At 35.6% G+C, this 14,062-nt stretch overlaps 1 protein-coding gene across 3 annotated transcripts in view; it reads right to left on the bottom strand.

The window, feature by feature from the left end:
* Positions 1-14,062, bottom strand: part of LOC125652301 (nesprin-1-like) — a 120,834-nt gene that overhangs the window by 66,281 nt on the left and 40,491 nt on the right. For 2 of the 3 annotated variants that reach the window (XM_048881378.2, XM_048881376.2), the window contains exons 17-24: positions 13,764-13,944; positions 11,314-11,622; positions 7,716-8,030; positions 7,291-7,596; positions 4,739-5,029; positions 3,752-4,423; positions 2,821-2,994; positions 260-421 (exon numbers count right to left, since the gene is read on the bottom strand). In XM_048881378.2, the coding sequence (XP_048737335.2) occupies positions 260-421; positions 2,821-2,994; positions 3,752-4,423; positions 4,739-5,029; positions 7,291-7,596; positions 7,716-8,030; positions 11,314-11,622; positions 13,764-13,944 (2,410 nt within the window). The remainder of the gene's footprint in view (positions 1-259; positions 422-2,820; positions 2,995-3,751; positions 4,424-4,738; positions 5,030-7,290; positions 7,597-7,715; positions 8,031-11,313; positions 11,623-13,763; positions 13,945-14,062) is intronic. The other variant, XM_048881377.2, reaches the window with a different exon arrangement.

Raw genomic sequence — 14,062 nt, forward strand, 5'->3', positions numbered from 1 at the left:
GGCCCTGATCCTCCTTGTCCATATCAGAATCCCGATTAATCTTATCAACAACAATTTCATATTCTTAAAAAGTTTGCCATGTTTTACATCTAAAATTGATTTTGATAGGAAAAGTAAACATACTAGAATTACTAATACAATGTATAGTCATGTAATTTTCATAAATACATGTTCACCTTGTGAAGGCGAGCTCTGAACTGTTCAGAAGCAGGTATCATCATGGTATATGTTATTGAGATGTAGTCTTAGAATGACTAACCTGAAAGTCTCCAATGTGTTTGTCTAGATCAGCAGTAACTGGTAATTCTCGGGAGATACTGTGTTGTATTCTGTCTAGTCGTCCAGTCACCTCCTGAACTGCTTGCTGGTATTGCTTTTGACTTTGTAAGGCATTACGAAGCTGCTCTTCTTTGGCCCCAAGCTGAAAGACAAGACACTTTCCTTGCACAAAACTTAAACTACTTTATACAGAAGAAAAGTCCATGAACCAAACATTCTCCTAATGCTCACCCAAGTCAACTTATTCTTAAAGAGACACGACTATTAAAAGCTTTTGAGATGTTGATGGACAGAACACATGAAAATTATTGTATCTTTCTTTAGACAAATACTTCTTATGTACAATTTATATAACAGTATTGCAATTTAATCTAGTTCTAATTGTAAGGGGGACTGTTACAAATGTTCCATAAATGTCCCCCATCTAAAAACTGGTGTCATTTGTTTTAGCAAGTTCCACTGAATCATACAACAGACACACATTATATATAGTAAAAATTTCACCTCATTTCCTTCATTTATTGGAGAGCTATACAAGTTAAAGGATTATCCAATCAAAATCAATGCTATGTGCATGCACTTGCTGGTCAGTAACTTTCACCATGCCAATCTGTCACACGTCTCAGTAAACACGCACAGAATAATTTTCAAAGCAATTGATTGAAAACAAGAAATTTAAAGAAGTTTTAGCTATTATCAAAATTAAGCACATGTGCATGCACAATAGCAGTTATTTGAACGACACCACTAAGTGAAGCATTACAATACCTCATGTGATCGTCGCTAGCCATGCTTTCTGAGTCTGTGAGTACCTACCCAACTCAAACCATGGTAATACGATCAGTAAAACCCTCAATTTTCATGAATATTAATGAAACGACACAATCATTTGTTGACCAATCACAATCACAGATTTCAATATTTTAATGGCTGGCGCAGCCATTAAAATATCGAAATATGTGATTGTGACTGGTAAATCACAAATAAAACATGTAGTGTTTGTTTACAAATAATAAGACCAAAAAAAAAGCTTACAGATCACATTTTTTAGAAGCAAGTCAAGTATATAGCTATATATTAAATGAAATCCACTTTAACAACAGACACTATTCTTGCAAATTCTGTATCAATAAACTAATTGTGTCAGATTTTCCCAATCAGCAATCCTTGGATGATTCCACCATGAGCCGCGCAATGATCTCCGAGTGTTTTTTTTTTGTATCCAAAAAAATTGTGGAAGCTCCCCAAATAGTTGATATATGAACATGAATATTCATAAAGTTGAGGACCTTCTTAATCATACAACCATGGCTATGATGTAGAGTGAACGGAATCAATATAGGCATGGTTTACGACAATATACTGTATATACTTGCCTATAAGTTGATTCGCTTATAAGTCAGTTGTATATTTTTAAAGGTTATTTTGAAGGGATTTGCCACTGACCTGCTGATAAGTCAGTGTAACTTTTTGCAAGAATCAGTTGACAATTTTAAATCAATGATCTAATGTTTTCACCTGTCTCAAATAATATTTTGAGAAAAGTGCCAATATTTATTCTTTTTCTCAACAAATCAATTTCAATAATATACACTTAAGATAAATAAAATCATTAAAATGTGTAAATACTTGTACTTTATGCATAATCTTAAAATATATAAACCTCAAAATCAATAGGGTCATCTACTTTTTACTATGTACCAGTGTACCAAGTTTGATGTCTGTTAAGGAAAGGGTTCTCAAGATATTGAGTCCACAGTATCTTCCTATATCCATAGTGGATTGATCCTTGACCCTTGACCTTTTGACCTGAAAATCAATAGGGGTCCTCTTCTATTCAAATTGTAGGAAATTATTAGATCCCTGGGTCAGAATAATGTGAACATCATTAAATGATAATTAAGTATTATACAAAATTTCAAGGCTATCTGATCAGATAGAGAACTGTTCACAAGCTATTTTACACCCTCCACCCCTGTTAGATCGACTATAACTTTCAGGATAACAATTGGATCCTCCTATCCCAACAATATGCACATCTGGAAATGGCAGTGAAGCATTGTACAAAGTTTCAAGTCTTATTTGGATAAGCCATATAGGAGAAGTGTTCACAAGCTATTCTACATCCAACACCCCTCTTAATAGATCCACTATAACTTGTAAGAAAATAATTGGATTCTCATGTCCTGACAATATGCACATCTACAAATGGCAATGAAGCATTGTACAAAGTTTCATGTCTATCTGATAATCCATACAGGTGGATAAGCTTTCACAAGATTTTGTGATAGAGAGACTGAAGGAAAGTACAAAAACAATGTCTCCCCATGAGCTTCTAGAAGACATTCCACTATCAAGTTATTACATACTCAAATATTCCTATCAACTCTCTTCTTTTTTTATACAAGTGACCTTGTTTTATCCAAATGACCTGGTTCGGGGTCATGACACAAAGGGGAATTGAGAGCAACATCTTTTAAAATTATTTTGATACAATTCTTCTTTTGGTGGGGATCTTAAAATGTGAATAAAAACAATTACCTGAAGCTGAAGGGTATTCCAGGATGAATTAAGGTCAGCCAGACTAGTGTCTTTTGCTGCAGCTGACTGATCAACTGACAATGGTCTACTTTTTAAATCAAAAGATGCACTGCGTTCCAGACTACAAGGTTCATGGTGAGCAGCAAGCAAATTAGGCACACTGGCAGACACACTCTAGCAATCAGAAAGCTCATTAATCATTCAAAAATCAACTCATATTAACAGCCTTATTTCATCACAAGACAAAACAATTTGGGCATAGTTGTCCCGCACTCACCAAAAATGTACCATCAATAGGTTAGTATGAAAAGGACTACATTAACTCCAGAAATATAAGGTCAAGGAAGGTCAATGCAACTTTGCCATGCCATGCTTTCACTAATATGTATTAATTCCTAAAAAGGTTAGTCAGAAATGATCTACATGCAAAATTAAAAATTATGATGACATGGTCATATGGAAGGTCAAGGTCAAAAAAGAAAATGTTCATGAATAACATTTAAGGACACACCACATGGATTGTGAAGTTGTGCTGGGTTTTCTAGATATATACATTTTTGTACAGATGAAACTTTAATCTATCCAAATATACTAAAGAGTTTATCCATTGACACAACTTCTGATACTATCTAGGCCACCAAAACTTTCTAAAGTTTGTGATTTTGTTCAAAACAATCATATTTACATGACCACAACTTTTCGGAGAGCGTAAAAAATCTATACAGTAACTACAGTTGTACATTAGATTTACACTATATTCCTGTGGTTCTTGAGAGGAAGATTTTCAAACAAGTTTCCTATTTACTTTAAACCCTAAAAGAATTCAAGTTCAATTCTTTGCAAAACAAGACCATTTTTGATAAATGTTTGTCTAAGGTATCTTAGATATAAGGGCTCAGAATACTTAAATGATTTTTTTTCTCCTCTTTACCTTCATTGGATCCAAAAACTTTAAAGTAGCTTTCATAGGCTTCATGCCCATTTTGTGTTCTCTTCTTGGAGGACTAGACTGCCTTGGGCCTAATGACAACATTTGTGGCGTATTGTACTTCGACTTTGGTCGAATCAATTCATCATCACAGAGAGCTGTAGGTGAAGGAGATCGACTTTTCCGTTTCTGAGAACCAGATAGTGACCTGTTTAACTCATTCTCGCTTTGTTTGCTCAGAAGGTTTGAAAAGTTATCTTCATTTTGTGATAGACTTAGTCTTGGTTGATCAAAACTTTCCTGAGAGCCAATTGAATGAATTGTGTCACTTGATTGCTTTGCCATTTCATAAACAATTCTTGGTGATGACTGCGAAGCTGAAGAAATAAAATGACTTCTTTTCCGTGCCTTTTCAGCTTCTCTGTGCGGATTCGCAGAATACATGGAAGTAGTAGTAGAGGCAATAGTAGGAGACAGAAAAACACCACTGTCAAGGTGGTCAGTGTCGGATTGCACAGGAGTTCGCAAGGATGAATTTGAGCTGCGATAGTCATGGTCACTGAGTCTGTTGTATTGATCTGAATGACCTGGGGCACTTTCCTCCAGAAGTTTTTCATTTCTTTCATTGATTTTGTTTAATCTCTCCTCAAAGGATTTAACCTGTGCTGCTAAAGCCTGGAGTGATGTAAATGAAGATTCCTTAATACATGTAATTGTTAACAAGAAGCCCATGGGCCTTAACAGTCACCTAAGTATCACACAATGTAAAAACAATGCATCTTTTAAGTAACCTTGACCAAATGATCTTAGATCAGGTTCATAAGAATATTTTTAAAGAAATAATGCATTTGCACTATATGAATCATAGAGCCACATTCTAGACAAGAACCCCTAACCAAGTGGCCATGAGTTTCACAATTTTGATAGAGACATTTCTTATCATCAGTTTAGCTTTTTTTTTTTATCATTATCTCGTATCATTACTCTTACATTATGTTCATAAATTTGTTTTTTCAGGGTAGGCATGTCAGTAGCTTGTACATGTGATGACAGTAGCTTTTCCTTGGCTTCATTGATAGCTCCTGTGAGAGACTGGACTTCTGCCTCAAATTTTTCCTGTTGACTGACTGCATCCTGTAATTGTTCACATCTCTGTTCTGCCTCTTGTTGTAAGTCATTCATCTTAGCTAACAGGCTATAATCAGGTCTTTCTGATACACCACGCTGATCCAATACTTCCTGTGCTTTTCTTGTCTGAACCTCTATGTCTGTCAGTAGTCTCTGAAATTTTTAAATCAATTGGAACTAAAATAAAGTATTTCATACATGTATTACAACCAATTTGGTGGTGGTGGTGGTGGTGGTGGGGGGGGGGGGGGGGGTGTGTGTGAGCTTGTGCATGCACAAGCACTTATTTATTGGATTCAGCAATGCTTCATATTAACAATTTTAAACAAATATTCTGTATGGTTTATGAAAAACAGTTTTTAGTGCTCTTAATTAAACAAGAGGCCCATGGGCCACACCACTCACCTGAGTCACCTTGGCCCTGTCGTGTTCAGCTGTTGTGAATTTTAAAACATTTTTCATCAATCCCATATTCCCAACAAAATTTTGACCCTACATTGGCCCAATCTAGCCCCAAAGAAACACAATATAACTGAAAATGAATTCACATAACACAGAGATGCCTCAACGCCAATATGACTATCATGATCTTGCTGTTCTGGATAACATCAAGGTCAAAAGGTCACAGATCATGGTATGATACGAAAGACCTTGCCATAAGAAATCTATATACAAAATATGAAAACTTTATCTCAAATACTTCAAGAGACATTGAATAGGTCAGAATTTCATGAAAAGTAGGTCAAAGTTCCAGATCATGATCATAAGGTCAAACACTAAAGAATACTGTATATCAGGGTCTTGCCATAAAGAATCTATATACAAAATATGAAAGTTTCACCTTAAATACTGCAGGAAATATTAATTAGATCAGGTATTTTAAGAAAGCAGGTCAAGGTCACAAGATCAAATATGAATGTATCCATAACAAATTTATATACAAACTATGAAAGCCCTACCTTGAATAGTTCTGAAGATATTTAACAGGTTACATTTTCTTAAACGTAGGTCAAATTTCAAAGTCACAAGATCAAAGATGATAGTATGAAATAAAAGGTATTGCCATAAGATATCTATATCAACAAGAGGCCCAAGGGCCACATCGCTCACCTTAGTCACCTTGGCTCATATTTACAGATTTTCCCTATATATTTGTATGTAAAACTTTGATCCCCCCTTGTGACCCCATCCTACCCCTGGGGGCCATGATTTTAATAAACTGAAATCTGAAATATGTCAGAAAGCTTTCATGTAAATATCAGCTTTTCTGGCTCAGTGGTTCTTGAGAGGAAGATTTTTAAAGATTTTCCTTATATATTTGTATGTAAAACTTTGATCCCCTATGGTGGCCCTATCCTACCCCTGGGTGTCATGATTTGAACAAACTTGAATCTGCATTATGTCAGGAAGCTTTCATATAAATCTCAGCTTTTCTGGCTCAGTGGTTCTTGAGAAGAAGATTTTTAAAGATTTTTCCCATATATTAGTATGTAAAACTTTGATCCCCTATTGTGGCCCCATCCAACCCCCGGGGGCTATGATTTGAACAAACTTGAATCTGCACTATGTTGGGAAGCTTTCATGTAAATTTTAGCTTTTATGGCCCAGTGGTTCTTGAGAAGAAGATTTTTAAATGACCCCACCCTATTTTTGCATTTTTGTGATAATCTCCCCTTTGAAAGGGACATGGCCCTTCATTTGAACAAACTTGAAAGCCCTTCACCCAAGGATGCTATGTGGCAAGTTTGGTTGAAATTGGCCCAGCGGTTCTTGAGAAGAAGTCGAAAATGTGAAAAGTTTATGACGACGACAGACAACGGACAATTTTACAAACTTGAATTTGCACTGTATATGGAAGCTTTCATGTAGTAAATTTCAGGTTTTCTGGCCCACTGGTTCTTGAGTTTATAACCCCACCCTATCTTTACATTTATGTTATTATCTCCCCTTTGAAGGAGGCATGGCCCTTCAACTGAATAAACTTGAAAGCCCTTCACTCAAGGATGCTTTCAGCCATGTTTGGTTGAAATTGGCCTAGTGGTTCTGAAGAAGTTGAAAATGTTAAAAGTTTACAGACAGATGCACGGACAGAGCCATAACATAACACTTAAAAAAAAACCATGTAATGAAACAAAATCAATTCTGAACCAAGTGTATCTGTTTATTTTTTCAAGACCCTTTTCCCACCAGTTAAAGGTGTGTGACTCAAGAGAGACATAGATGCAATAACCGTTTCATAGAGTTATCACGGACAAAGAAAATGTAAATAAATTATCATTGTATGCATTCTTCAATTTCTCTGCACACCATTCCATGTTAATAGCACAATTATTGTAACCAAAAAAAAAAAAAAACTCATTCATTGCTTACATACTCTCCACAATATTTCCCTACAATATTACACGATTGCATACCTCTTTTCGAGTTAATTGCTCCTTCAAACTACTGTTCGAATCTTTCACTAATAATTGTGATCGAGTCTCATCTATCCATTGAGTCAGATTTCTGACATCTTTCTCATACTCCTCCATGTGGCTTTTTGATTCTTCTAGCAACCCCAGTTTATCATTTATTTCTGTGTGTAATTTAATTCTCTCCTGATTTAATCTGGATAGTCTGTTTCTTTCTTTGCTAGTATCACATAGTGGTTCCATTTGCTTGAATATACTCCTTAGATATTCCACTTTGTTTTGGTTCTGGTCACTTTCTTTGGACAGTTTCTGAAATGAATATAGCAGCTGTAATGATTTACAATTGTCACAGTGGAAAATGTAACAAGCAATCTTTAAGTTTTTATTAAAATTTACAACAATTCTTATGATTTAGAATTCATATTTACCACATATAATTTCAAGAGCTCTTTTAATCCACTGCCCTCTGCAGAGTTCATAACATTTCTAGTAGATGTCAACCTGTCCTGTATAGATTGAGCAGTGTTTTGGAAATCTGTAAATAGCCTCTCAGCCTCACTTATGTCATTTCCTCTTTTAGCAAATCTAGCTTGAAGATTTAACCACTGCTGGTTGATGCATCTTAGAGACTCCTGCACAGCCTGTTTTTCCTGTGGATCTGGTGAGTGTTGAATCAGATCACTCCCTCTCTGTCGCAGATGATCTATGACAGGTTTGAAGTTTTCAAACTCAACAGACAGATGCTAGAGAATGGAAAAGCAAAAAAATTCCATTAATGTAACATCTTCAATGGACTTGCCTCCATGGATTCCAAAGAAACATACAAAATTTCAATGTTTTTTTTTGCTGGATTAATCACAAAACTTTATCTGATAGGAACAGTCACTCAAAAAGAAATATATCAAACGGCAGTTATTTGGACTTTCAAATTCATTATTCAAAGCCCTTCTAAATGTGTAAATACCTCTCCATGTTTGCTTGATAAAAATTGTTGAAATTAACAAAAGATCTAATGTGTTTAAGATAAACAAGCACTAGCAAATTCTAAACATATCAAATAAGATAACAGTCCTAGGAGACATTCTACAGATCTTTTGTCTAAGTCTACAAAGTCAATTTTCACTACACATATATACATTGTAGCTGGTTGTGAAAACCAAACACTAACCTAGACTTTTTAACCTGATCAATAATTTGTATAGAAATATATTGAATAGAAAATCAACTTTAAGGCAAAAAAATATATAACGAGAAACAGCAAGTGCATGACTCTATAAATGTCTTGGAAAAAAAACTTGTCAATGAACAAATTATCACTGAACATGGAGATAACCTTACTGCCAAGAAAAATTCATACCTTCTATGTTTAATGCTAAAACCAGCAACTTTTATAGCCTACCAAAAATACATGAAAACCAAATCATAAATGACAAACGTAAAAATTATATATCCGTGAATAAGTATTGAATGCCCATAAGATCTAAAAATTAGATCCATAGTCGAAGGACCTACCTGCGAAACTCACAGGATTACTTATCTCTTGGATTTTCATGTCACAAACCTCTATTCTAATATTCCCCATGAGCTAGGACTAGCCGCCATACAATATTGGATAGATCGATTCCCTAATCTTTTACACGAGAGATTTTTGAGCAGTCTACAATTAATCTTGGAAAACGATTTCATGCAATTCAATGAAACTATTTAGAAACAGAAGCTGGGCACTTCAATGGGAACCAAAGTTGCCACAACTTATGCATCACTAATTTGGGGTTTTTTGGAAGAGAAATTATTTTTTACAATTCAGGAAACATTAAGTCAAAAATTTGAAAATTTTCTAAGGCAGTCGTGGAAGGTTCCTTGAACGATTGTTTTATCATATGGGACAGAGGAGAACAGCAATTAATGGAGTTTTTTAATATTCTAAACACACTAAAACCTACCATGAAATTCACTATGGAATCCAATAAAATCATGTTGTCCTTTCTCGATGTCATGGTAATGAAAATAGACAACTGCATAATTTTTAAGTCGGCCAAAATAAAAACATTGTTTATTTCCCCTCACCCGACCGAGTCTGAGAAAGTCCCACCGACCCAAAAGTTTTTAATCCATCATTCTGGCAAAGTTCTTTATTTCCGGAAAATTTCAGGGCTGTTTTCAGTAGAGATCAGTATTTTATAATGACCAGAAGTTTCTATACATTCGTTGGTTTTGATCTAAAATCAAAAAATAATATGAATAGAGGTAGTCCGCTAGATCGACATGGAGAAATGTCATCTGGATATGAGTGAGGAGACAATAAACTTCAAAGTGTGCATGTTGTGTTCTTCAGTAGAGGAAAGTGTTGATATTTCGGATGGGTGTAATATTTCCGACAGTCAATAAGAAAGCATTATGTCAATGTTTCTACTGTAATTTGTTCTCAATTTAAACTTATTTCCGAACTTGATACATTTACAAACTATAAAACATCTAATCATATGCACGTGTTTAACTCGGCTCTTATTGGTTGATTTTTAGTGGGTCATTGCTCCATTTCTATTTAGACTGAAATGTTTTACTACAAGTATTTGATTACAAAACACTACTTTGTGCCAAGTTTGGTTCCCTATATATTTCATATAAAACTTTGATCCCTATTGTGGCTCAACCTAACCTGATTTTTAACAAACTTGATTCTGCACTATGTCAGAAAGTTTTCATGTAAATCTAAGCTTTTCTGGCCCAGTGGTTCTTGAGAATTTTTTTTTATATGACCCCAACCTATTTTTCATTTTTGTGATTATCTCCTTTCTGAAGGAGGCATGGCCCTTCATTTGAATAATCTTGAATCCCCTTCACCTGAGGATGATTTGTATCAAGTTTGATTGAAAATGGCTCAGTGGTTCTGGAAAAGAAGATATTCCTATACATCAGGATGTAAAACTTTGATCCCCTAATGTAGCCCCACCCTACCCTCGGGGGTCATGATTGGAACAAATTTGAATCTACACTATATCAGGAAGTTTTCACTCAAATCTCCTTTCTTTTATGACCCATTGGTTCTTGAGAAAATTTAAAGATTTTCTTTATATATTCGCATGTAAAACTATGATCCCCTATTGTGGCCCCACCCTACTCGCAAGAGTCATGATTATAACAAACTTGAATTTACACTATGTAAGGAAGCTTTCATGTAAATTTCATCTTTTCTGGCTCAGTGGTTCTTAAAAAGAGGATTTTTAAATGACCCCACCATATTTTTCATTTTTATGATTATCTCCCTTTTGAAGGGAGCATGACCATTAAAAAAAATTTGAATCCCCTTCACGCAAGGATGCTTTGTGCCAAGTTTGGTTGAAATTGACCAAGTGGCACTGGAGAAGGAGATGAAAATGTGAAAAGATGACACTGACACCGACAACGGACAAATTTCAACCAGAAAAGCTCACTTGGGCCTGAGCTAATAATGGAGAGTCGACCCACACGCATTGAAATTTAACCAAATGCCATGCAATTCCAATTCATCAATCTTCAGAAAGACAGTCTGACATGCATCATTCCTCAATGACTCTAAGACTGCAGTTGACGTTAGTTCTGGTTTAATGGTTTGTCAGTAAATCACTCATGCCAGCGATAAACTAAAACCCTCGACATTTCGTCCACAGTGTTTGTTTTAGCAATTCTTTAGTCTGAACAGATGTCTTACCAAGCCCCAAATACAGTTTGATATACAACTGATTCTCTGCTTTGACATCAAAATTCAATGTCCCTTTGTAAATATAGATTTTTACAGCATAACAAATGTAAACAATTTCTATATCTGACATTAAAATTCTACCAAATACAGTGAAAAATGTATGTATATTTAATGACAACCATATTTGAAGAAAATTAAATAAAATTGGGAGAAGATATGTTATACATCTTAAATAAAATGCCTCCTGACTACTGAAAGACAGAAGGATGTACAACATACAGAATCTGGTCTCAGACTATAGATCTAAAAATGAACAAGCCATATTTCACCATATCATAAATTACCTGGTGTCTCTGCCTGCAGTCTGAAATGTTGACAATCTGTTCCTGTAATAGGAGTTCACTCTTTGCCAACCAAGAGTTCACTTCTTTTGAGGCTGCAGTCACTTCCTGTCTATCAAGTTGGATTTGCAGCAGCTCTTTTTCTTTGGATTGCATGACTTCCATAACAGAAGTTTTTAACTCTTGAATGTCTTGTAACTCATGAGCCATTTCCAAAGGCAACGTCTTATTGATGGAGATGTATTTTGTTTCCTGTAGCTGTGTCATATGCTTCAGTTGTTCCATTTTCACAGCAAATTCAAGTTCGAGCACCTGATTGAGTATAATGAAAAGTTTTTATTTTGTAAACATAATTTTGTACAAGAGACCCATGATGGACCATATCACTAAGAAATATGTGGTTCTTGATAGGATTTGGAAAGATATTTCCTATAAATACATATAATTAAAACTCTTAAACCTTACCATGGCCCTGCCCTTTGCCCTGTAGGTGTTATGGTGTGAACAAACTCAAATCTGTTGTTTGAGAGGAAGTGTTCATACCGTTTTAAAAGTTGAACCTTTGTGGTTCTTGAGAAAAAGGCTTTCAAAGATTTTTCCTCTTTACCTTTATCCCAAGATTTTTAAACCCCAATTGTAACCCCAGGGTCATAGTATGAACAAATTAAGATGTACAGTACATTAGGATGCTTGCACATTAACTTGACATCCGTACCCTTGTGATTCTTGAGGGGAAAAATGTGTTTGTAAAACCTTGCACCTCATTGTGGTGTCACCCAGTTCCCAGAGTTCTTAGAGTGAATGAACAGTTCGTTCATACATACAGACCCTGAAGCACGCTACTACACTTCCAAAGTGTTTCTTTCGTTCCTCACAAACCGTTCATTGTTCTGTGCAAACCATTAATCGTTCTGTGCCAACCATTCACCGTTTCGTGCAGACCGTTCACCATTCCATGCAAACTGTTTCGTGCAAGAATCATTCCGTACATGATCAAGTCACGCCCAAAGAAATGTGCAGACCGCTCAAACCACACCCCAAGAAACTTACAGACCATACAAAACGTGCAAGTCATTTCGCTGTGGGAACTAGGCAGGTTTCAAAATTAACTTTTCTAAGCACTAGTCTGTACGGAATAGTGACTATTGATGTTCACTAGTCCGCAAAGTATTTCACTAGTCTGTCCAGTATATCATAGAAAATTATCCCATAAATTCTTTTTATTCAATAGTATTTAATCAAACCAATCACTTCACAGTTGCAAACAATTCAGTTTCTGACACCTACTGAAGAAAAAGACAACCATTACTATTATTAAAATTATTTCGCGTTTAAACTAACCCCAGGAAGAACCAAATAATACCACAAAATCAAAGCGTGCAGGTTATGCCTAATGTTTCGTGCAGATCGTTCAGAAAGCATACAAGCCACGCCTACAAATAGTCAGGACTTCGTGCGTAGCATTCCAAACCATTCACCGTTTGGTGCAGACCATTCAGCGTTCCATGCAAACCGTTCTATGCAAACCGTTCACAGGTCCGTGCAAGAATCGTTTCGTACTGTTCCATGCAAGTGGTGTAGTAGTATGCTTCAGGGTCTGTAAAAACTAATTATGCAAAGTTTTTCAAAGTCAAAGAACATGTTCAAGGAAATGATTGATTGATTGAATATTGTTTAACGTCCCTCTCGAGAATATTTCACTCATATGAAGACGTCACCACTGCCGGTGAAGGGCTGCAAAATTTAAGCCTATGCTCGGCGCTTATGGCCATTGAGCAGGGAGGGATCTTTATTGTGCCACACCTGCTGTGACACGGGACCTCGGTTTTTGCGTTCTCATCTGAAGGACCACCCCATTTAGTCACCTCTTACAACAAGCAAGGGGTACTGAGAACCTATTCAAACCCGGATCCCCACGGGACTCAAGGAAATGAAGACATAAACTCAGATACTGGCTATTCAAATAAGGAAAGGTGAATGTGGTGCTGCACGAAGTGAAATTTGCAAAAAATCAGGAAATATGCATTAATTTTCAAATCTAAATTTTGATTTCATTATTGTAACAATAGACTATAAAGGTCACATATTGTCCATTCTGTGAGAGAAAGAACTGCAGCCAGAGATAATTTCTTTTTCTTACAGAATGGAAAATTTTAGGCTGTTTTCCTTAATACATAGTGTTTTTGTTACATAATCTGGATATGAAATATAATATTTTTTTCCTGGAGACCTTGAACTTAAGAATATGACCTTAGATTAAAGTGTGAAACATTTTCAACTCATGAGCAATCTGTTTGAGAAGTGTGAAAACTTAATATTTCTTTGTTAGAAAGATTTGGTTTGAGAAAGATTTACACAAAATAGACAAATAAATTAATTCCTTATTGTTGATGTATTCACCAGGCAACACAAAAATCACCAAGATCACTGCTAATATCCAGCTCTAATTTTACCTTTTGCTTTTCCAGCCTTTCTGTTACATCTGACAGAGTCTTTCCGGAGTCCATTGTTATAAGTGCTACATTAGCTTCCCTAAGCCAAGACAGTGCCTCTGTTGTACCCTTGTGGAAATTTTCTCTGTCTTCGACCTCATCCTCCAATGATGCTTGAATTTCCTGTATTCTGTTTTGTATCCTAGATAATAATACCATAAATCAAAAGGTCAAAGACTTCGAGGATATAAGCATGCACATCCCTAAAATTCACCTGGTAAGACATCAATGAACACTAGCTGTCATTCAAATCCAAAAAC

Source organism: Ostrea edulis, chromosome 5 (genome assembly GCF_947568905.1).
Source record: "Ostrea edulis chromosome 5, xbOstEdul1.1, whole genome shotgun sequence".
Classification (NCBI taxonomy): domain Eukaryota; kingdom Metazoa; phylum Mollusca; class Bivalvia; order Ostreida; family Ostreidae; genus Ostrea; species Ostrea edulis.